This window comes from Homalodisca vitripennis, chromosome 3 (assembly GCF_021130785.1).
Source record: "Homalodisca vitripennis isolate AUS2020 chromosome 3, UT_GWSS_2.1, whole genome shotgun sequence".
Lineage (NCBI taxonomy): Eukaryota > Metazoa > Arthropoda > Insecta > Hemiptera > Cicadellidae > Homalodisca > Homalodisca vitripennis.
Genome location: NC_060209.1, coordinates 205,373,082 through 205,397,238, shown reverse-complemented (window position 1 = coordinate 205,397,238; position 24,157 = coordinate 205,373,082). Strand labels below are relative to the sequence as shown.

At 45.7% G+C, this 24,157-nt stretch overlaps 2 protein-coding genes across 2 annotated transcripts; both read right to left on the bottom strand.

The window, feature by feature from the left end:
• Positions 1 to 2,621: 2,621 nt before the first annotated feature.
• Positions 2,622 to 5,195, bottom strand: LOC124358572. The gene has a single exon (XM_046810874.1). The coding sequence runs from the start codon at positions 5,193 to 5,195 to the stop codon at positions 2,622 to 2,624; it is 2,574 nt and encodes an 857-aa protein (XP_046666830.1).
• Positions 5,196 to 15,843: 10,648 nt separating this feature from the next.
• LOC124358570 lies at positions 15,844 to 16,581 on the bottom strand. The gene has a single exon (XM_046810873.1). It carries the CDS (start codon positions 16,579 to 16,581, stop codon positions 15,844 to 15,846), a length of 738 nt encoding a protein of 245 aa, XP_046666829.1.
• Positions 16,582 to 24,157: the final 7,576 nt, after the last annotated feature.

Here is a 24,157-nt window from a genome sequence, read left to right as displayed (position 1 = left end):
AACAACATTCTATTTTCCTCGGTTTGTCTTTCTAACCATATCCTTTTACTGGTGCATCTTTCTTCAACTTTAACGCTACATTCTTCATCAAACCAAGGTTTTTTCCTTACTTTCCTTTTCTTTCCACACACTTCTTTAGCTGTTTCCTGTACTGCCTGTTTTAGAGTCTCCCATCTTTGATTTAAATTGGTTTCTAATTCGTTACCCTGTGTACTTTCCTCCAACATTTTGAATCTGTTTGTAAGTTTCAATTTGAATTCTTCCGCTCCTTTTTTAGTTTTCAATATTTCCACCGCTTGTCTTTCACAAGCTCTTTCCACTTTACTTTTTACCTCCGCTATTCGTTGTCTAACTCTTACTAAAACTAAATAGTTATCTGTGCCGCACTCTGCTGCTCTTCGACTATGAACATCTAAAATACTACTCTTCTGTCTTTGGTCTATCATTACATGATCTATTTGGTTTTTGACTATTCCATTTGGAGAAACCCAGGTTTGTTTATGAATATTTTTATGTGGAAAAGCTGTGCTCATTACTTTAGAATTTGTAGTTTCACAGAAACTAAGGAGTCTTACTCCATTATCATTGGTTTTCTCATGTAAGCTATGCTTACCTGCCACTTCCTTCCATGTATCTTCTTTTCCTATTTTTGAGTTTGCATCTCCTAAAATTATTTTTAAATCATAATTTGGTAACTTTGTAACTAGCTCTTCCAGAGTATCATAAAATATATCTTTAACTTCTTCTTCTGCTTCTTCTGTTGGTGCGTATATACTACATAATGACATGTTCCTAAATCTACCCTTAATCCTAATATTGCACATCCTTTCGTCAAATGAACTAAACTCCATTACTGCTGGACTCCACTTCTTCTTAACAGCAAAACCAACTCCACCATAGTATCTTCCTCCATTATTGCCGCTATAATATATGACATATCCTTTTGCGTTTATTTTACCAGTTAGGGGCCATCTTGTTTCTTGAAGGGCTACTATGTCCATTTGATTTTTCTCTAGCTCATCTGACAAAATGTCTACTGCTCCTGGCACTGCCAGGCTTCTAACATTCCATGTACCTATTCTCAAATCCTTCTGACAAATCCGAGTCGAAATCCTTTTGTTCCTGTCCTGGTCCGAGGCTGCTTGTTGGCGATACGTGACACGATGTTTTTGCGGAGCAGGTGTCAGCTTACGTCCAACCCCCAACCTGGAGGACCAGGGTATCCCTCCTCGTCTGGCTCCTACCTCACGAAGACCTGTCCGGCAAGGGAGACCCTACCAGTAGGTAAGCTACCGCCGGCATAGCTCTCGAGGTTGTCAGAGGACACAAGCCCCACCGCCACATCAAGACAAGGATACCTTCTGGGGGGTCCCTTCCAGGTTTAGAATTATAGAAATCTATCCTGATGGTTGTTTCTTGGATGCCGTTGCATTTGTCTCCACCGGTCAGTTATACTTGAGCTATTTCTGGGCTATAATTTTTCCCTTCCAGATAGAAAAATTATAGTTGAAGCAGGTTGTCAACCAAACTCAACTAAAATATTACGGGATGGAACCAACAGTGGTGTAAGCAGCTAAAGCCTAACAACCAAGTTGATTCGACCAATATCAAGTACAAGTCCAGCTCCATACTACCTTAAATTCGTCAAAGGGAATTGAATTTGGAAGTTTCTTGAATGTATCCTAGGTGAGGTGAAAGAAGAACTGACAGCCAGCTTTGTAACCGATGTTCAGGATGGAGGTATCCAAACATCTCCACTCCAGAGCATATTATCACATTTAGTTTGTCCCATCCCTGGAAAACCATCAAAGCCGGATATCTTGCATTATCAGTTCCACCCTATTTAAATAAAAAAACACAAAAAAATTTACATCTGTAAAATACTGCTTTTGTAACGCAGACACATTCATAGCTCCCACTCCAGTCAATAAGCTCCAAAACCTTATAGAATTATATACATGCAAAGTATAACTGACCGGTGGAGACAAATGCAGCGGCATCCAAGAAACAACCATCAGGATAGATTTCCACAATTGGTTCTAAAGCCCCAGTTTCTGACATTCCTCTGCACAATTTAATTGGTTACACAGACATCTGAGACACAAATCAGAATGTATGGGAAAGCTGATGCTGTTGTTTTCCGTGTTGCTGATAATAGCATAACAATAAACCTGCTAACGACAACAGGTCATATAGGATGTTTGTAGATCTGAGTAAAACCGACTTCTGGTAAATCAATATGTCAACCATTTGTCTGGGGGAACAGGCCGAAGGGAAACCTGATGAATCCAGTTAATTTAATATCCACCATATCAAAGATATTTTGGGGCCTTATTTTTTGCCTTTATTTTCTTTTGCCGGACAACATAGATAGATTATATTCATGCAAGCAAAATATTAACATTGAAATATACTAGATAACAGGCCATTGACGCTATAAAACTAAAGATGCAGAAAGCAGGCGGTCATGCATAACTTAACCTAATAAAAACTATAAAACTTAACAATCAATAAATACAATAAATACTAGTCAATAGTTAAAACATGCAATAAAATATAATAAATAAGTTAACAATATAATAGATAGTTAATAATTAAAATTGGGACGGTTGATGAGACGACTATCCCACGTACTGCCGGATGCCCGTCACGTGTTCGACGTAGATATCCCGGCTCCATTTGATGGCCTCGGAGACGCAGCGCCGGGCCAGGGCAGCACCCCTGCGGCGGTCAACTCCCAGGCGGCTGAGGGTAGTCCAGTTGGCGGAATCCCAGGCACCTAGGGACCCCACCACGAAGGCGTCTACAGATGTCCGGTATCCCCCAGCCGAGAGCAGTCGCGCCACAGGAGCATACTTCTCCATCTTCTTCTCCCTGGCCGTCGTCACCGACTGCCAACCGTCTTCATAGGGCACCGTGACGTCGACTACACGTACAATCTTGTTTCTCCGGTCGATCGTCACGATGTCCGGTCGGCAGCTGGTCACCTCCTCCGGGACCTCCACGTCTGGTACCAGCTCCTGGAACGGCACCCTCTTGTCCAGGCGAGTCTCCTTCTCCTGAGGGTGCCCACGGATCTCCGATGACAGTAGTTCCAGGATGTCATCGTGTCTTCTCGTTATGACAGGCATCATAGGCAGGCAGTGACATAGCACGTGGGCAGTCGTCTCATCGTGTCTTCCACACCTTCTACAACGGCGGTCTTCATTACCCCACCTCCGACACCCGTTCAATGGCAAGATGTGCAAGGTGTTGAGCCAGGCCCGGTGAATAAACCTCCAGTCGGCGAAACGGGTGTGTCGGCCTCCGCGCATCATGTGATTGGAGGTGGGGCAAGTCGTCACGACTCGAGCCACCCTGCCTTGGTCCGGCTTCGCGGCAAGGGTAGCCCGGCCGTGGAGCTGCAGAGCTCGCCGCAGCGCTGACGCCAGGGACCTCCGGCTCCTCCCGTCCACGGTGATTGGCCGTCCCCCACCAGGCATCGTCAGTTGGAATGTCCGCCGCTCCTCACTCCACCCCCACCGGAGCGTAGGCAGGCGCTTGGAGAGGCGGTTTCTTGCCGTCCGGGCCGCAGAAAAGGTGGTGGTGACGTTGGAGTTCCCCGCCACGTCCCCGTTGAGGTAGTTGACGAGCTGTCCAACGTCGACCCGAGCAGCATAGCGATGCCCAGCAGATACGGCTAGGCCCTCCAGGGCAAGACGGGAGATTTTCGGGTCAGGTGAAGTCAGGAGCCGGAACGCATGCCCTACCGCGGCTAAATCGGCTTGGTCGGAGATAGGGAGCAGACCCGCGCCGCCCCACGATGGTGGAAGCTCGACCAGCTCCACGCTGGCTCGCGAGGGGAGGCCGAGTGTCCTCTTGCCTTCCGCCCTCATCAAAGAGTCCAACCCCTTTAGGGAGGTCTTCCTGATCCTCGCCGTCCTGAGGTTGAAATCCAGCTGGGGGACTATGAATGTCCTGACCGCGTCCAACTTCTGCCATGGCGCGAGCCCACTGGCAAAAATTTTAGCGGTCTCCTCTTCCAGTCTGGCAATGGTGGCCACTGGGGTCTGGTCACCTCTCATCCCAGTGGGCACACCAAGGTGATCATAAGTATCTCCATCCTCAAGGACGCGGAGGGGGGAGCCGTAGATGGTGAATGCGGTCGGCCTCACGGTTCTGCCGGCGACATGAAGTGTCGCACACTTCTCAGGCTTGAACCTGAGGCCAACCCAGGTCGCCGCCGAAGAAACGGAGTCCAGCAAGGCTTGGAGCGAGGCCTCCGACCTAGCCACAATGGCCAGATCATCGGCATAAGCCAATACGCTGATCCGCTCCCCGTGCAGCGACACACCGTGCTCCCCCTCCAATGCGAGTACTGGGCGGATTAGGTACTCCATGACGAGGTTAAAGAGCACCGGAGACAGAGGACAGCCCTGGCGGACTCCAGCCTGGAAGGAGATGGCTGGAGTGACCCCACCAGAGTGCCTGATGATCGTAGCACTCCCCCCGTAAAGATCTTTGATTAGGGCCAGCTGAGCCTCCGTGTGACCCGCTTTACGCAATGCCGCCACAACAGCCGAGTGAGGGACACTCCCGAAGGCATTAGCCAGGTCGAGCCATGCTAAACAGAGTTCCCCACCCCGTCGTCGTGCCTCATCCAGAAGCTCCTGGAGCACAAAATTGTGCTCCAAGCAGCCCTCGGACGCAGTGAACCCCTTCTGCGCCCAGGATAGGAGGCGATGATCAGTCATCCACGATGAAAGGCGATGAGCCAATACACTGCAGAACAGCTTGCCCGCAGTGTCTGACAGCGCGATGGGCCGCCAGTTGGTTATCTCATCGGGGGTCCCCTTCTTGTGGATCAGCACCGTGGACGATACCTTCCACGACGGTGGGAAGCGCCCGGCCGCCAGGCAGATGTTGAAAATGGCGGAAAGCACGTGGCCAGATGGGTCACGGCGGCGCCAGATGCCATATTTAACGCCATCCGGGCCCGGAGCGGTGTTGGCGGTTCTCCGGAGCATCTTCGCTACTTCCCTCGGCTCGATCCGGTCTAGTAGCGGGGGCGGGGAAGCCGCAGCGGGTATCTTGCAGCCAGGGGGAGGCTCAACGGCACAGCCCACCTTCGCCGAGTAGGATGAGGTAAAATAAGCCATAATGGCTTCCTCCGCGATGGAACAAATCGGCGAGGAGGCCTCTAGGAGCTCCCTCATGGCTCGCTTGGGGGCAGTCCGGTATAGATTTTGTATACGCGCCGCCTCGCGCACATCGCGGTCGCCGTCGCGGCGCGGACGCCGGGGTCTAGACGGTCGAATTCCCCCCGGCCGCGGCAGTCGCGAGGGGTTCGGTGCCGGCGACAGTGACGTCACCAGTTCCTCCAGAGTGGCCAAGAAGGCGGCCCACTCCATGCCAGGGGTGAATTTGGCAAGCCACTCTCTGCCATGGCGTTAAATTCTCCCTCGGTGATACGGGAGGGTCCGTTGGCGAGGGGGGCCCCAGGTGGGAACGGCGGAGGGGGGGGCCCTGGCAGAGGCCGATCTCTCGGCGATAGGCCGAGTGGTGGAGTCACTGGCGGTAACAAAGTGCCGGGTGGAGACCGCACTGGGAGCGGAGGTGAAATGCTCTCCACAGAGCTTACCGACCCGCCCATGCGGCCGCGACGCCGCATGGCGCCTCTAGCGACAGCCGCAGCCCGGATCATTGGCGGGCCAACCGGAGACCCAGAAGAAGATGATCCGGGGGGGAACCACGGCCTGCCGGGGCAACGGCATTCAGCGGCACGCGAGGGGGCGTAACTTGCTCCTCCGCGAAAGGCCGACGCTGACGCAGCGCATTACGTGCGATAGCCGCAGCAGAGCGATGGCGGACAAGTGGGGGAGAAGGAGAGGGAGTTGGGGAGGAATCGGAGCTGGGGGGCGCATCAGGAGCAGGAGGCCTAATGGGTGTCACCATCCTGACGATCTTCTCTTGAAGGGTGTTGTAAGATGATGCGCAAACAACCAGCTCGCCATCAGGAAGGAAGAAATCAGCCCCAGGATGAATTGAAGCAAAATGTGCCTTCGCCTGCTTAAGCGCGTACTTCTGCTGGCGACATGAGAACTCGATGTCGCAGCAGACGAAGGACATCTCCCATCCTCCTCCATGGTCCTGGTTCAGGTGCCTCTTCATCCCCTCTCTCTTCCTGACGCACAACATTCCCGCCTCCAGGCATTCCGGGCATTGAAGTCTTTGGCCCAGAGGCAGGGCGCAGAACAGAGTGCGATCCATCGGAGGGAAGAAGAGGCAGATGTAGAACAGTAGAAAGAAGCGCCACCTGTTGGAAGACGGTAGAAGCTTCGCCTCCCGGCTCTTCTCACATATGGCAGGGATCTCGGGTGGTGCAGACGGGGAGTCAGCGAACTCCCCACATTGGACACCACCCGGACGACTCCTGGGCTCGGCGCCTTATTGGGGAGGGTCAGTGCGTCACGCTGACCCCACCCGGCTATCCGTTCGCTGGACGAAGCAGCCAGGGGTGCGTCCCACCACCCCCGGAATCGTCTTGTGCAAAACAGGACAACAACCGGATTGTCCGGTTTTGCACAGAAATTTTGAGAAATTTTGGATTTTTGACTAAGATCAAAATAGGACACTTTGATCTTAGCCAAAAGGCCGAGAAGCGATCCCACATGCAAGTCAGCCACTGGACATAATCTGCTGTATTGATTATCACCGAGATGGAGATGATTCTGTCTGGAGAGCACCTGGGTTGCAAAGACCTACCGTTTGAACGTACATACTGTGAGCAACGTCATATGGAAGTTGGTAAATCTTTGTAGGTCTTAGTACAAATCGACTTCTGGTACAGTCAACACAAATTTGTCTTGAGAACAGTCCGAAGGAAACCCTGATGAATCCAGTTAATTTAATATCCACCATATCAAAGAAAACCCACGTGCAAGTCAGCCACTGGACATAATCTGCTGTATTGATTATCACCGAGATGGAGATGATTCTGTCTGGAAAGCACCTGGGTTGAAAAGGCTTGCTGTTTGAACGTACGTACTGTGAGCAACGTCATATGGAAGTTGGTAAATCTTTGTAGGTCTTAGTACAAATAGACTTCTGGTAAAGTCAACACATTTGTCTTGAGAACAGTCCGAAGGAAACCCTGATGAATCCAGTTAATTTAATATCCACCATATCAAAGAAAACCCACATGCAAGTCAGCCACTGGACATAATCTGCTGTATTGATTATCACCGAGATGGAGATGATTCTGTCTGGAAAGCACCTGGGTTGAAAAGACTTGCTGTTTGAACGTACGTACTGTGAGCAACGTCATATGGAAGTTGGTAAATCTTTGTAGGTCTTAGTACTAATCGACTTCTGGTAAAGTCAACACAAATTTGTCTTGAGAACAGTCCGAAGGAAACCCTGATGAATCCAGTTAATTTACTATCCACCATATCAAAGAAAACCCACATGCAAGTCAGCCACTGGACATGATCTGTTGTATTGATTATCACCGAGATGGAGTTGATTCTGTCTAGAAAGCACCTGGGTTGAAAAGACTTGCTGTTTGAACGTACATACTGTGAGCAACGTCATATGGAAGTTGGTAAATCTTTGTAGGTCTTAATACAAATCGACTTCTGGTAAAGTCAACACAAATTTGTCTTGAGAACAGTCCGAAGGAAACCCTGATGAATTCAGTTAATTTAATATCCATCATATCAAGGATAACCCACATGCAAGTCAGCCGCTGGACATATCCTGCTGTATTTATAATCACCGAGATGCAGATATTCTTTTTGGAAAGCACCTGGGCTGCAAAGACATACCGTGTAAAAGTGGATTTTTAAGTATTTGGCCAGATTCATTATTGCAATGTATTTCATGACGGGTCCTTTATCATTCAGAAAATTGAAGTTAACATTTTTCTCTCGGTATCTCGAGATCATATCCACTATCCGTTTAGATATGCCACAATAATTTTATGCCATCAATGAATCTAGAAAATACTCCTTTTGGAAAGAACAATCCAATGGAAGGAATTTTACGGTTGGTTCTCAAGCCCCAATTGTTGAAATTCCACTGTACGATTTAATCGAGATACATTGATGTGAGATACTCTCAAATCAGAACATTTGGTGGAAGCTGACGTAGTCGTTCTCAATTTTGCTCACACTGAGATTATAATAGTATAACAATAAATCTTCATATGGAAGTTCGTAAATCTTAGTAGGTCTGATTATAAATCGACTTCTGGTAAAATCATGTCATCATCATGTCAAAATCCCTCCGTCTTGAGAATAGTCCTTAGGAAACCCTGATATATACACTTGATTTAACACCTATCATGGTAACGTTAGCCCACAAACAAGTCCAGATTGTGGATATAACTGCTGCATTCAGTATCACTGAAACCTGATGATTCTGGCAGGCACCTGGAATTCAGAGACATACTGTTTGAAAGTGGATTAATAGTACTTTGGCCAGATTTATTATTGTACTGTATCTCAAGACGGATTCATTATCATTCAGAACATTGAAGTTGTGTTTTGTCTCTCCGTACTGGGATGATCCTATCCACTATCGGTATAGATACGTTACAACAATGTTATGCCAACAATGCGCCTCTATAAATACTGCTTTTTCATAATTGGCAGTAACTTGCAATCAGGGCTCCCAGTCTAGTGACTAGGCCAAAAAAATTGTAGAAAGAGATACTCACAAAGTCTGGCCGGACACAGCTCAAGTCCAAGTCGTTGGAGAAGACCAATGAAGCATTTAAGAAACATCCCTGGATGGATTTTTACAGTTGGTTTCCCAAGCTTAAGTTTCTGACATTCCTCTGCATGAGTTCATCACGGAATACTGTCTTCTAAGATACTTTCAAAGCAGAATCTATTCGGTAAACTTCTTGTGGTAGAAAGTGATGTTTTTCCGTGCTGCTGATCCTCATCAACAACTTGTCCATCAACCTCACACCAGAGACCTACTGGTTGTAATAAATCAATCTTTGGAAATGGAAGTGCTTTTGAAGGACTATTAACGAAAATAAACTGATACCTTCACTTGTCAGAAAACAACAGTAACTAAATGAACAACAAACTCATTATAAAACATCTCTGGTAAAATAAATCGATTTCTCAAGTAAAACAAAATTGGATTTAAAATTTAACCCCTACATCCCCCCACTTACTTCGTGGAGAAATAACAATACAAGAAAATATTGTGACGTGCGATTAAAGGAATAAAACAAAACTACGCCTCTCAAAAGCTAAACGAAAAATAAATCAGGTAAACGAAAATGATACTATCAACTCTTCAAATAAAACGTATTTTCCTACGCCCATTTGGAAAAAACAAAAACAATTTCATCCAAAACTGCCCTTTCTTCTTTTGGTTACTTTTCCTTCGGAAAGACCCAACTAGCGAACGTTAACTCTCTTCCTTTGATTCGTACCCGTTATTTGTATCTATATAGTAAGGCGTTTAAAGCGCGTCCTCTTGGGTTTGGGACACGGAGGCTGTCCTGAAGGGTTGTCTATCCTTTCCCGAGTCGAACTCTCCTCTGGCTGGTATGTCACTGAGGGGGAAACTTGGAGCCATCCGTCTTCTTTCTAATCCGGCATTACTTCAATTGATCTTCCCATGCTCCACCCAGGCGACAAGGAGAGGACGTCACCGTCGTCCACAGGTGACACTAGCCAGATCTAGAAGTGTGGGTTTTGGGGATGCTCCTCTGTCGGGTTCCATAGCTACTGAGGATGTTCCCGCAGCTCCTTCCGGTGGATTTATAGAGTCCACTTCCTCCTGCAGGGCACCGATCCATTCTGGCGTTTCCTCCACCGCTGGGAGACTAACCGACCACAATTGGGTCGGTTAGCTGCTCCAATTCCTCGGCTAGCTCGTCGAAGGACCAATCCGGTTCCTTTCCCGGCTGGCTATTCTCGACCTTGGTGATTGAATCCTTTCGGAGCTCCTTCGCCATTTGTCACCGGAAATCCCGGATATCCACTTGAAGTCCCATCAGCGCAGTGGAATATTCCACAGTCCACAAGATTGTCCTGGGAAGGACACGTACGAACACCGTAGAAGCGCCATCTTTGCTCTCGTCTCCTCCATTACATGGTCGTGAAATAGATCCATAGCCGATTTATGGTTACTCCCTTTTAGGGAGTCTAAGCGCTTGTGGTGGCCTTCTTCGGTTCATCAGTGGCCGACGGCCACCAACTCCTCATGCACGGGGACGAGGATCGTGTCGTATGCCAGTAAATCTTGGTCGCGGTAGTGGCCCGCTCTCTCGTGGCCAGATCTCAACACAGAGGAAAAGTAGGAATCCAGCGCGTAGACGTTGGCGTTGGGCAGGCTGTAATCTCTGGCATTTCGCCTCTCTAGGAGCCGAAGGTACACGGATACCAAAATCGTAGAGGGACAGGTTGACGCGTCCGGCCGTTTACGTGGTGCATGTTGCCGCTCACTGTGACGTCACCCAGTGACCAGCCGCGATGTTCTGCCACTCCGCGTCTGTACCATTACTACCGTAGAACCAGTCTTGTACAACTCTCTTGTGGCCTATTTAACTGTCTTTAGTGTACTTTTTGAATATTATTTTAATTATTATACTTTGTATTTGTTCTAATAATATACTTAATAAAATACATAAACAGGTGTAAACAAAACAAAGCGTTAACTTTTTCAAAATAAATGTGTATTTGAAGAACAATAATGATTTATGTATATATTTTTTCACTTTTTTAATTCGTTTTCGTTTTTCTAAATCAACGTCTCCTTGTCTTTTCTTGAATTTTGTGGCACAAAGATTAAGGTTTAAGTCTTTCATTCTGATAATTGTTCTCATTTTAATGTACGATGTAATAACCTCCAAAGGAAAATTTTCTAACTTTTGGGACACTTTAGCTACTAAATCCTTAACTATATTTATGTCTTTCTTTATTAGTTTTTCTCCATGAAATATATTGAACTTCTGCTCACACACTTGACTAATTTGTATCCATTGTTCAGAAGGCTCCACCAGTTCACCTTGTTACGAAAAGAACGTTAATGAAGGCCTAACTTGCTTATAAACGAAAATATTCTCGTTGTTTTACACAATATACATTTTATGGAAATTTACATTGAAATCTTTTAACTTTATTTTGAATATTAATTTGTGTTAAAGACCTTTGGTAAAAACGAGTTTTTAAACAAATAATTAAAGATTATATCCAAAACAAATTAAAAGCTGTAAAAATATGTGATCCTATGTTTTATTAACATTTTTTTCACAACTTATCTTGTTCTCTATATGGATATCCAGTATCATAAAAACATTTAACTTAATTATATTGAGTATAATTTGTAATAATGGCTTAACTTTCTTCTTACCTTTGACAATGTCGAATCCAGGAGCACTCGTTTGCTGGCGAAGATTCACTTTTATATGTATAATCCCCTAGGAACGGGTATTTCTTCAAATGCTTCTTTGCTACCCATCCAGCGAGATAATTTTGAGCTCCGTCAACGATATCTGGACATCCAGTGGTTTCGTTTTGTTCTTCATTATTCTTTATGTCCATTCTTTCTTGCGTTTTATCATTGTCACACACCCTATTTATGCCCAGTTTCTTAAGTACATTCGCAACTATGAACTCACTTTCTGATAAATATGTGGTATTCAAATGGCTTTGTACAATTCCAGGGTTTTTTCCAAAAATTATCATCCTTACTTAGTATATAACATTCAGGGGGTTGGGTGGTCATTTAAGCCTCCTCTTGTTCGTATCTGGAAAAATAAATTTTCCAAGGTATCTTGATTAAGCCGGCTGTATAGAATAAGTATTCCATCTGGAATTCCTGTCGAACATAATCTAAGAGGCCTTTAATAGCATTTATTGAGATCAAAATACCTTTCTGAAAAGGTAACATGGTGTTCTTTCCTGGACAACGCATTGTCTCTACAATCTGTCTCTACAATCGTGAACATGTTATCCAGACATTTATTTTGCTCCACTTCATAAAGACCATACCGTCCTCAGACCCATTCTTAACCAACATTTATGTTTACGTGAAACTATGTTTTTCAGGATTGGAAAAATTCATAAATGCCCTGTGATATTAAAAAAAATTTATTTTCACTTCAAGTACAAAAAATGAGTGTCAATATTGACAGACTGGGTCCCAAGCACTTTAAAAAGTTATAATGGAAATTCTTAAAACAGTTTTATTTACAAAACAACTTATTTAGAGCTCATGGAAGAGAGCATAACACTTTCTTGCTTGAGTTATACATAAGTAAACATTACATGTTACACACACACAAAAAACGTGCGTTAGTGGGTTTACAGCCTGGATACTTACATCGATGTCTTACGGTGCTCGTTTATACAAGCTGCGGCATGTGTTTTACACCAGAAGTTCTTTTTGTGTCTGAAGGAAGAGGGTTGGGCTTCTTCCTTTTTTGTGCTGCACCAGCCACTGGAGGAAGAATTTCTTCAAATCCATCTTCTTCCTCATCATCATGTATCTGCTCCTTAGCAAGAAGGAGTTGGTCAGCAAGTTCGGTTTTGTATGCCAGTTGATCAACTTGATCTCTTTTTGGAGTTTCTAATCCATTTTCAAACCTTCTGTGTAGGATCCAAACAAAACAACAGGTTTGTTGTCGAACCACTTGACAACCGCTATCTGCCCATAATCTCTTACAATTTGACTGATGAAGCCTCGGCCACCTACTCGTACCTCTGTATCAGTGTACAGTTGAGATCCAGGAGGAATACGATTTACAATAAGGGTACCAGTGGCCTGAAAACCAAGCATATGCAGTTCATATATCATGGGAATAGAGTTAAAAGCGATGCATGAAAATGGAGCTTCCTTGTGGTAAGTTTCTTGACAGTCTTTCAATCACCTTTCAACCTATATCCAAATATGGATTGTGTAAGTCATCAGCAGGTAGAATGATATCACCCTTTCCCTCATATAATAAAGTGGCAATCCATCAGGTGCACACGCAACAAAGTTTTTTAGACCACAGGGATTAGACTTCCCTTTTATGCGTTGTGTCATCTTATAGCTTCCCCAAAAAGGTACCATCTGCTCATCAATGGCTACATCCACTGGTCTGGGGTTCAACAAACACTCATCTGGGGTTCAACAAACACTCATCCCGAACTGATTGGAGAAAAGGAAGGACTTTCCAGTATTTGTTGTTGGATTTCTCTTCATTTGAAACCTGAGAGTAAACCCTAACTCAGGGACTACTGCCACACTCTGTCGAAGGCCTTGCTGACATCTATCAGGACCGAAGTGGATTGGTGTTTCTTCTCCGCCGTGCTGGTGAGTAGGTTGAGCACTCTACGGAGTTCAAGCGTGGTGGAGTGTCCACTTCGAAATCCGAATTGTTCGGACCTGATAGAGGTGAAGAAATCCTCAGGAAATCTCGTAAGGATTATCCGCTCGAGGATCTTGGAGAGCACAGGCAGCAGTGAGATCGGCCTGTGGTTCTCTGGGAAGAGCGGATCCTTGCCAGGCTTCGGGATCATAATCACCTTTGCATCCTTCCAGGTTGTCGGAAAGTGAGCAAGTCAAAGACAAGAGTTCAGGATCGTGACGACCACCCAAGCTGGCAGTTTCTGGAGTGCAGGAGTTCCCAAGGAGACCGGGCCAGGAGCTTTCTTCGGGCGGAGGCGACGAAGATGTTCTCGTACCTCGAGTGTGGTCACGGGGGGCAGTGGGTCGTCTTCGTCCGGTACGTAGTTGTCCAGGAAGTTGTCAACCATCTCGCAGGTGTCCTCGTCGTAGACATCCGGGTGCGGAGAGAACTGGTCTTCCATGATGTCGGCGAAGGCCTCGGCCGGGGGAGTAGATGATGCCACGTTGACCGTGAAGTGGTGTTATCGTCTTCTTCCCTCGGAGAGCTTTGGAGACCTTCCAGATGCCGCCGACACCACCGTCAGTGGTGGAGCTCCACGAAGTCGTCCCACGCGGCTGCTCGGTGTTCTGCCAGGAGACGAGGGCACCTCCTGGCCTGGCAGTTGAAGTCTCGCTTGGCGTGGGGACATCGTGTCCGCTGATATTCCCGTCTCAGTCTACGGCGAAGTAGTATCTCCTCTGTCAGGTTCTCTGGAAGTGGTGGATCGAGTTTCTTCCGTGAGAGTGGGGACGAGGAGATGGTCACTGCCTCCTGAAGAGTAGTGGTCAGTGCTAGTACTTGTTGGTCTAGCTGGTCTGGTGATTCTGCAGGAGTTGGTGGAGGCCGAGGTCTGTTAGCGAGGTAGTTGCCGTACTTGTGCCAGTTTACTTTGGTGGGGCGCGCCGGGGGGTAGACTGGCGTTCCGACGTCCTGCAGGTCGAAGACAACCGGCACATGGTCTGACGAGAGGTCAGACACGGCAACGCTCTCCCGGCGGCGTTGTTAATCTGGCATCCCCAGTCCAGGTGCTTGGCGTTCATATCCCCTGCCACAAGTGCAGGGAAGCCAGGTCGCAGCAGGTTGTCCAGGCATTGCGGCTGCATAGATCGAGGCGATCTCGAGCTCAGCTCCGTTGTAATGAACGGCTACTCGAATGACCTCAATCCCCGGCGTAGGAACAGCAGGCAGTAGGCGGTGAGGCACTCTGCGGTGGACCAGGACAGCCGTGTCTCCGCTGGGACGGATTTTTGATGCCGCCTGTCAGTGCGGTACACCTGGAAGTTAGGGATGCTGAAGCGGCCTGCTTGCATGAAGTGGGTCTCCTGGAGTAGGGCGACGTCCACATCCATGTCCTGTAGAAGCTGGATGAGCTTCAGCCTCTTGCCCGCTAGCCCGTCGGCGTTCTAGCTGACGATCCGGAGCTTAACCATGGAGGGAAGTGCTGCGGAGCTCCATGAGTCGGCCCATCATCTGGACCATGGTTGTCAGCTGGGAGATGATTTCCGATATTCCTGCCTTGAGGTCGTGAGGCAGGTTGGCAGCGGGCTGTGTGGCCATGGGTGTGTCCCGGGTGGGCTGTGGGGCAGGGGCAGGGGAGGCAGTGGTGGTCTGAGCTGGCTTCGGGACTTTGAGGCGTAGTCTCGGAGTCGGCCTGGGTCTGGGTTCAGAGGTTGGAGTCGTCTTCTTGGGCCTCTCGGGACTCTAGCCCCAGCACTGGTCCGCCCAGCGATTCGATCACCGAAGATCTAGATGACTTAACTAAGGTCGGCAACTCAAAAGTAAAGAAATAACATCTAAGACTCGCTCTATACTTACCCACTCACTTACCACTCACACACACATCCAAACTCACCTCACATCCAAATGGCATCTGGCGATCGCCACCGTGGACCGGACAACCCCCATAAGCAGGTTGCCTAGCTGGACATCGCTGCCCACACCCAAGATGCCCAGGTTCCTCTTGGTGGCTGCAGGGAAACCCCCCTAGATCCAAAGACCAGAGGCAGCACCCTAAAATTACTGACCCCAAATCTATCCATTACCGTTTGGGCTAGCACATTATATTTATTGGCCTTCTCCCGAGCAGCGGCAGCAAGCGAGTCGTCCTGCTCGAAGCGAACAGTCACGTCGACCACCAGGGCGGAATCCCGTGTTACGACGACGAGATCCGTCCTGAGCGGTTCGGCAATGACGGCACACCCCTCACCGGTTGGAGTGAAGAGCTGCTCTCTCGCGACAATAAACTGCCGATTAATAGCGCTAGCCTCAACCGCATCAACGATGTGGTCGTGCCGCGCTATCCTGGGCCCTCGACATCCTGGGCCCTCGACCAGCAGGGCATTCACCAATTATGTGCCCGAGAGTTTCCGGCTTGGCGGAATACCTCCTGCATAAGATGTTCTCAGTAGGAGATGCCCTGGCAAGACATTCGCGTGTTGGAAAAGTATTCGTGCGAATTCGGATCAGGTCGATAATTTCTCTCCCGGGTACAGCTCTCCCTCCGACCACAACCACTTGTTGCCGAGCTTATTTCTACGGAAACAAGCCGCTCCCTTACCCTGGCTTCCCAAACCGGAAAAGTCCGTGTCCCTGAGCTGGGATTTGATGGCCACAACATCTTCGTCGCGCGGAGGCCAATTAAGACCCAGGGCCGCAGCCGAGTCAGAAGCAAGGGCACCAACCCGAGGGTCACCCAGCACAGACCGCAGCACCGGGTCGTCCGACCTCGCAAGGCCGGCCAACGCGCGAACATTGGCAGCCCTCACGAGGTCGACCAACCGCGGCACGCCCAGACCTCCATCTGCCCTCCGCATGTGGACATAGCTAGACGCCACAGCCGAGGGCAGGTGGAGCATAGTCCGAATCAGAGACCTCAGGAAGGCATCCAACTCCCGAAGGGCGACCAAACCAGGTGGGTCCGCAATGAGTCTATAGAAGAAGGCTGGGAGAACATAACTGCATAGCAGGTTCAACCTCTGCATTGGCTTCAGGGAAAGCCTGGAGCACCTGGTCGCTGCATCCCTGATTGAAAGATAAGCATTGGAATTGCTGAGCCCCCGATGAACAGTAAATAAAGCTCCCAAATAAGAAAATGGCTCATCGATTCCAAAGTTGCGGAGTGGGACCCGATCCAGGATTACCCCAAGGGGCTCCTGAACCCAGGTCTTCGCACGCCTCTTAACCCTCCAAGTGATACTCATATTACTCTACAGTGATAGGCCTTTTTATGATGACGTGCAGTGTTTTTTGTTTTAATTCATAAAACATATACTATATACCTGAAATATAACATATTATATATCAAAATGTTCACTATAATATTTACTAAATGATAATGAAAAAGAAAAACTTACCAATTTTTTTTTAATTTGATGTTGTACTGACGATCTTGAAAAAAGATTTTCAAACAAAATTTTGTTTTTGAGGCTATTTTTCATAACTTCCATGGAAACACATTTGAAATTCATTATATACAAAAGATTCACAATTTAATTCTGAACACAAAGATGTATAATACTTGTAGTTTATATTTACATGAAAATTGATTTTTAATGTTTCTCACTAGCATAAAAAATCAAAAACTGCAAAAAATGTACTTTTCATCAACAAGTTCCATATAATGTTTATATAGGCTTGTAGCACCTTATTTACATATATAAAACACTTTTAAATAACTAAACACAATACCTTTTATAGAAAATTGTAATTATATATACATATTTACTTATAATGTCACATATAAACATCCCCTATTCGGAATCTGATTCCGCTGCATCAGGTGCTTTTCTCTTCCTGTGACCCTTAGCTCTCCAGAAATGCTTCAACAATTTATAACAGTCTGGATGGATACCTGCATTGCAGCCTGAACACCAAAATCTACTTTTAGAATGTTTACCTTTCTCTAGGCATACTACACAAAGACGTAAACTTCCTCCAGGGTGTCGTGCCAAAGTATGTTCAGTGCCTGCTGGGCCTGGTACAGGCTCAGGTTCAGGTTCATCATCAACAAGTGATTCTACAATGTCTACCATGAAATCATGTCTGCTTTGGGGTACATCAGTATTATTTTTGTATAATATGTAGGCATTGAGCAAAGCCATATCTAGAAAATTTTCAAAAAGTTTTTTTCCAGTATTTCTTTGTTGGGCGTGTTGATGTTGTGTGATAAATTGATTTGTCCTTGACATCAACACCACCCATAGACAAATTGTACTCATTTATTAGTTCTGGCTTTAGAGCCTCAATCCCACTTTTCGTGCTTCTGATAATTTTATCGTTGGCAGGAAATGCTGTTGATAAAAGGTATACTGGTTTACGTGTCTTCTTCTGCTTATAGCCTACAAGCAGAATCTTGTCCTTTCTGTAATAAACAGATTGTAGAGGTTCCAATTTTTGTGTGACAAGATTTTTTTATAAACCTTTGGAGTTTTTATTTATAGTCCCAGTCATATAAGTTTGGTTTTGAATTAGTTGTTCTGCAAGTGGCACCTTCGTATAAAAATTATCAGTGTACAAATGGTATCCTTTATTTAGTAGGTTACACACTGTCAAAAGATGCATCACCACTTTCTGAGTGAATGGAGCTTGGACTTGATTATCCTCTAAAAACCCTTTCCCACTATACATCTCTGAATGAAGAACATAGCTCGTTTCGCTGTCACATAATTCAAACTTTTTAATTCCGAAGCGAGCATGCCGCTTATTCGGCATATACTGAATGAAAGAACACCTGTTCTTCATTCCAACCATAGATTCGTCTATGGAAATGTTTTGCCTAGGTACGAAATACATTTTGAAACAAGCATTCAAATGGTCATAAAAATGCCTTATTTTATACCAAGGATCGTGTCCAGGCTGACCCTTAGGAATTCGTTTCAGTGAACTAAGGTGAAAATTTGATCTTATTGCCTCAAATCTGTTTATACCCATTGTTTCTGAATAAAAAGGACTTTTTTGAGATTTCCGAGTCGACCAGTAGGGGAGACCGGGGGCACTATTGGACGTAATTTCATGTTTCACTTTATGCATTTTTCTAATTATGAAAACTGTTAGTTAAAAATTTTTTAGTTTTTTGCCTTGTGTTTAGTTGGTCTTCTTGAACCCCACAACAAATTTTCTAGATAATTTGAGCACCCTTTTAATGTGGATTATTTTTTTTTTTATAAACCTCTACATTTTGTCCAAATTTGCCCCGTCGGGGCAGTTTTGGACAAAATGATTTTTTATTGGGGCACAATTGGACAGTGCTAAAAATTGGTTTAATTGGACATAAAAAAATAACTCATTTATAGGTTTCAAACATCATCTATATTTAAGTAAACATATATACAAACTTTATAACTGAAAAAAACAGAAGACACACGTAAAAAACTATTTGAAATTAAAAGTAGTCAAATTTTCCTTGAAAACAAAGCAGTTTGCTGCTCTGGATGTCCCACCAATTATATCTGGTTGTCGCAGCTTGAACTCGATGTCTTTGGTTTCGACAAAGCTGACTTCAACATTTTTCTGGGGAAGTAAAACTTGTAAGAGTTTTGGTTCTTTTTGAGAAATTTCACACTGAAACCATCAGTCACATGCTCCTCTATTTGGCCAATAAAGTGGTAGATGGCCTTCTTAGAAGCAAACTTTGTCAGTATGAAGTCATTTGTGGCATAGTTTTTATCAGGAAGGTAATCAAACAGTTCTTCTTCATCCTCAGAAAAGTCTTCAGGACTAAGGCCTCCATCGTCTAGTTTTATTTGTATCTCATCTTCGTTGCTAGATGAGTCATCTTGATACAGCTTTCTACAGGCCCCCTCAGTTTTTTTCTTCTTACTTTCCTTTTTTACTGCCCTCTCTTGTTTTCTTTTTTCCACCAACATTTTCTTATGTTTCTTTTTCTTTTAACTCTGCTACAAGAGCATCTTTCTCTGGAGTATCAGTCAGGAATTCGCGAACGACCTTTTTTTCGGCCTCGCCTTTCCTTTCCCTTAGGAACGTATTTGGGGTAAGGCATGACATCCTCTGGAGTAAGCGTCAATGTAGTAGGTCTTTTAACATTTACTGGTTGTGGCGTTGATGGGCCAGGTACATTCGGGTCAATAGTTGGCTTGTTTGATGATTGTGAGCCTTGTGGGTCGTCAGAGCTTTGGCTATTTTCCATCAACGGAAAGTCACATGACGTACCAGGCACTGGATTATGGTTGTTGGTTTCTTCTACTTGCGATGACATAACACGGTCAGTCACACTGGCACCCTTGAAATCATTGTCAGTGAACACACTGCGGCTGAGTGGATTGATTCCAGCTTTACGAAATCCACTTTTGATGTTAGATGCAGTGAAAGATTCAACAAATGGTTTAGCAGTAAGCTGAGCAATTTCTCGAATTGTAATCGTATGACCAGGATGTTGAGATAGCCAGAGATTGAATTCAGAACGTAAGCGCCTTTTTAAACGGACTAAAAACTGCTACATCCAGCGGCTGGACTTTTGTGCGTTGTGTGTGGATGGCTAGTGATCATATGTATGCCATGATCTCTGCTGTACATCACCACATCCAAGCCAATGTGGGACTCATGATTATCCAGGGTTAAAACCACGGGGTTTTCTTTAGAACATTTTGTGGCCTTTTGGATATGTTTAAGCGTCTCTAAAAAGAGAGCTGATGTCATCCAACCAGAATCAGAATAAAGAGCTTTGCTTCCTTCAGGTGCCCCAATCATGTAGGCAAAGTTTGGGCGTTTTCTGGGGAAAATGTAAATTGGTGGCAAGTAAGTCCCATCGGCGCATATGACGGCACAGAAAGTTATTTGCTCCCCCCTCTCTCCTGATACGACTTGGCCCACCTGTTTTGTTCCCCTTGCTGCAATCCACTTTTGGCGCCTCCAGCACAGTACTTATTCCACTCTCGTCTAAATTTAAAATTCTTGACGGAGGAACTTCTACTTTTGCGAACAAAGCTTCTAGGTTGTCAAAATACGTTCCCACGTTGTGTTTATTAAAGCTAGTGTTCCTGGACAGACTAGTCTTTTCTGCTTGGCGAAGTGAAAGTCCTTGATGTCTCTTCATAAAATGGTTTAGCCATTCTTCTCCTGATAAGCCTGTAGTACGCCATTTAGCAGGTATGCGTTGATCGAGATTCAAAGCCAAGGCATATTTGAAGGCTAATTCCCTGGCCATCATGTAAGTTAGGCCATAGTTCATTCTGGACCTTTCAATGCAATAGTCTGCAATTTTTTGTTCTTGTTCAGGTGTAAATACTTGTCTTTGAGAGTATTTAGTGTTATAGAACAGGGGCCATATCTTCTATAGTAACCTCTTTTACTGGCTGGTGCTCATCTTCAACCTCTTGAAATAAAGTTACATTTTCATTGCCCACAGGCTCATTGACATGATCCTCATTGTTAAGCTCATCAACTCCATTACCATTGTTAGGCTCATTAGCTATAAGACTATTCTCATTGTTGACTTTCCTTTTGCTTTACTTTGTTGAGTCTGAAATGTAGGGTCGACTTTTTAAGCCCATGGGCTTCGGCAGCTTCTCTAATGGATCGGTAGTTACCATTTCTATAGTCATTTAATGCCGCTACTATAGATTCTTCAGAAATATTAGCCCTGTCTGTTTTTCTTTATATACTTCCTAACCATCTTTAACCTGGAAAAACAAAAAAAAAACAGTATGTAGCAATGACAAAACATAAAATAATGTTTTGTCCAATTGTGCCCCATACTTTTGTCCAAAACTGCCCCGAGGTAGGTTAAGATATAAAAATTGAAGATTACAGAAAGGAAGTGACATAACCTCAAAATGAATGAATTCATCGCATAGTCAGTTAAACTAACAATTTCAAAATAATAGACACAATTGTTTCAGGATAATACTTACTGTGAAAGAGATAAGTTTGTGAATATGCAAAATCACTTCATTTTGGGTAAAAAACATAAAATATGAAACTCAATTTCTAAGAAGATGTGCCACAATAACCAAACTTTCCACAGTGAAATGTGACCGTCTCAGGCATACCAAAATGGGGGAAATTGAAGGGAGACAAAAATTTCCCTCTAGCTATAAAAGGCATTGTCCAATAGTGCCCCCAGTCCAATAGTGCCCCGGTCTCCCCTAATGTTTGTAATTATTCTTATAGCTTAGGCCCATATTTATTATGATGGAAATGTATCGTTTCATTTCTGTTTTGGTGACCTCAACCCATTTTGTCAGCCTACTGAACCGAGAAATTGTACCAGAGTTTCTCTTATTCGTAATTTTGTCTTGTGCATACAAGTTTGTCTCCCTTGTCATCATAGACCATATGAATTCAGAAAAAAACAAATAAAAATATTTCAATGGGGTGCTATTTTTTTCAGGCAAATTTTTTACCCCTGTCATTCTGACGCGAAATTGGTTTCCTAAATTAACTTCAGGTTCTGGGGGAAAAACCATAACCCATATGGCAGGTTGAGGGTTTTGTTGTGCAGATTGATCACTGTAATCACTTTCATTGTCAGAGACATCAGATAAATTGTGTGCTGAGGTTTGAGCCAAGTTAGTCTGAGGCCTACCAATACTCGAAGTAGGTTGATTATTTACTTGAATATTATTGTCTGAGTCAATATACTGATTTTGATCCAAATTAGGATCGTACTCTTCCCCACTACCTGAAGAATGATCTAGCAATGATGGAGATAAATCAGAAGCTGGCAAATCTTCCAAATCCGTGCCTACATCACTGTTACGTCCATTGTCTACGTCAGATTCATCACTTGAAATATCAAGTAGACAAGCTCGTATTTGACTCATATTTACGAACAATAACCAACATACAAACTAAATAAAACAACTAAACCCACTAATATAACCATCAAACGACATAACCAACAACAATAACAACACTGCCGAACGACGTAGTGTCTCAGACACGCGAATGAGAGACGCCGTGAATCAGCTGATGGTGAATGACGTAATACTATTATTTATATGTACTTGAAAATATACGACATAGAGTATCAAGTAAAGGAACTCTTTCTAAACTGTTTAGTATAAAATATAGCTGGATTCCGATACTAGTTATAATTTTACGTCGTTTTTCACGAACGGCTCGGACCGAGCCGTTATCGATTCAGACGGGGTCCCTAACGGCTCGGTCCGAGCCGCTATCACTTAAAAGTCAATGACAATATTGAAAAGCAATGGTGAGAGAGGATCCCCCTGCTTAACCCCCCGCCGAATACCAACATTGAACCCTCCACAGTTCTTAGAGGAGGTGGACACATTTCTGTAAATGGAGGAGATAACATCAATAAGCACCTCAGGGACCGACCTATCCCTAAGGGCCCTAAAGATAGCCTCATGAGGAACACTATCAAAGGCCTTGCTCACATCAAGCTGAGCACATGCAACAGATGACAACTTACCCCTGCGAATGCATTCATGGAAGAGGAAAACATTGCCGAAACAACCATTCCCCTCCACAAAGCCCTTCTGCCTCACAGATAACCGAACTACCCGCCGGACTCCGGCCACAGTAATGGGTAAGTAATGGGCCGCCACCCAGAAGCCACTGACAGGTCCTTCCCAGATTTGGGGACCATGGTCGTAGAGTTAACACACCAGCCTGACGGATATTGCCCTGTACTTAAAAGAAGATTGAACAAACCTGCCACTAGATTTTCAATACCGGGTACGCCAAGAAGATGCCTTTTCCTAATAGAGTCTGGACCAGGAGCCGAACCGGGCCTCATGCCCCTGATGCGAGCCTTGACCTCTCGCGAAGAAACCGGGTCAATCCAGTGAACCTCATTACCAGGAGGCGGATCAAAACTACACAAACCAGGAGAGTCCCACAGGGCAGAGTATACCCCCCTGATCTCTTCAGCAGGCGGACTGGGCGAGTCAGCCAGGGAACAGACCGGAAGCCCGGCCCTGGCACACTCGGCCAACCTAGCTGGACATTTGCGATAAAACTCTTGTGTACATGCATAAATCCGCCTTCTGATGACGTCCCTAGTGCGTCCACGCCTAACCGGGCGACGCCGAACAGGCGCCTGATCGGACTCAGTGAGAGATCCGCTGATTCTATCAACAAAGGAGTCAATCCATTCCAGATCAGGAGAAACCACAGAAGACCAATGCCCCCTGAGCTCCAGAGCCAACTCGTGAGTTGGCTCCTCCCTCAGCCAGAACTCCCTAATACCAGTGCTCCACTCCCCATTAATATTCCCGCCCCCAATCCCGGGGGCCACCCCGTCGCCAGGGAGGCCCACAGGAGCAGGGGGAGGCAGAGGGGAGCCCTCCACCACGGCCCGGACCGATATCAGGCTGGTCAACAGCCCTCAACCGACCAGACCGCACCAGAGAGGCAACATTGTCTCTAATTTGTTTAATAGACCTACCAGGGAAGATTGGAACGATAGCAGCAGCATAACGACCAAGAGGCGGAGCACCCCCTAACTCTTGAATCAAGCGCAAAGTATCATTTTCTGACTACTCATAGGGTCCCAAAGGCCGATCTGGGCCTTGTGGAGGCGCCATTCTCTCGATATTCCTAACCGCGGGATGCCGATATCGCTTATGCTGCAACAGACCTACTTGGGAAGCAAAACTCCTACCGCACTCAGTACAGAAGAAATCACCATCAGCAACCTCCACAGGACCCCTACACCGACCCAGATGGCAAAGAGATGCGTGAACGCCACCAAACGTGCGCGAGCAATTCCCACACCGGAAAGAGACGGGAACCCCAGGATGCTGCTCAGCATAGTGCTTTGCAATCAACCCGGGCCGCTCAAACCAGTGA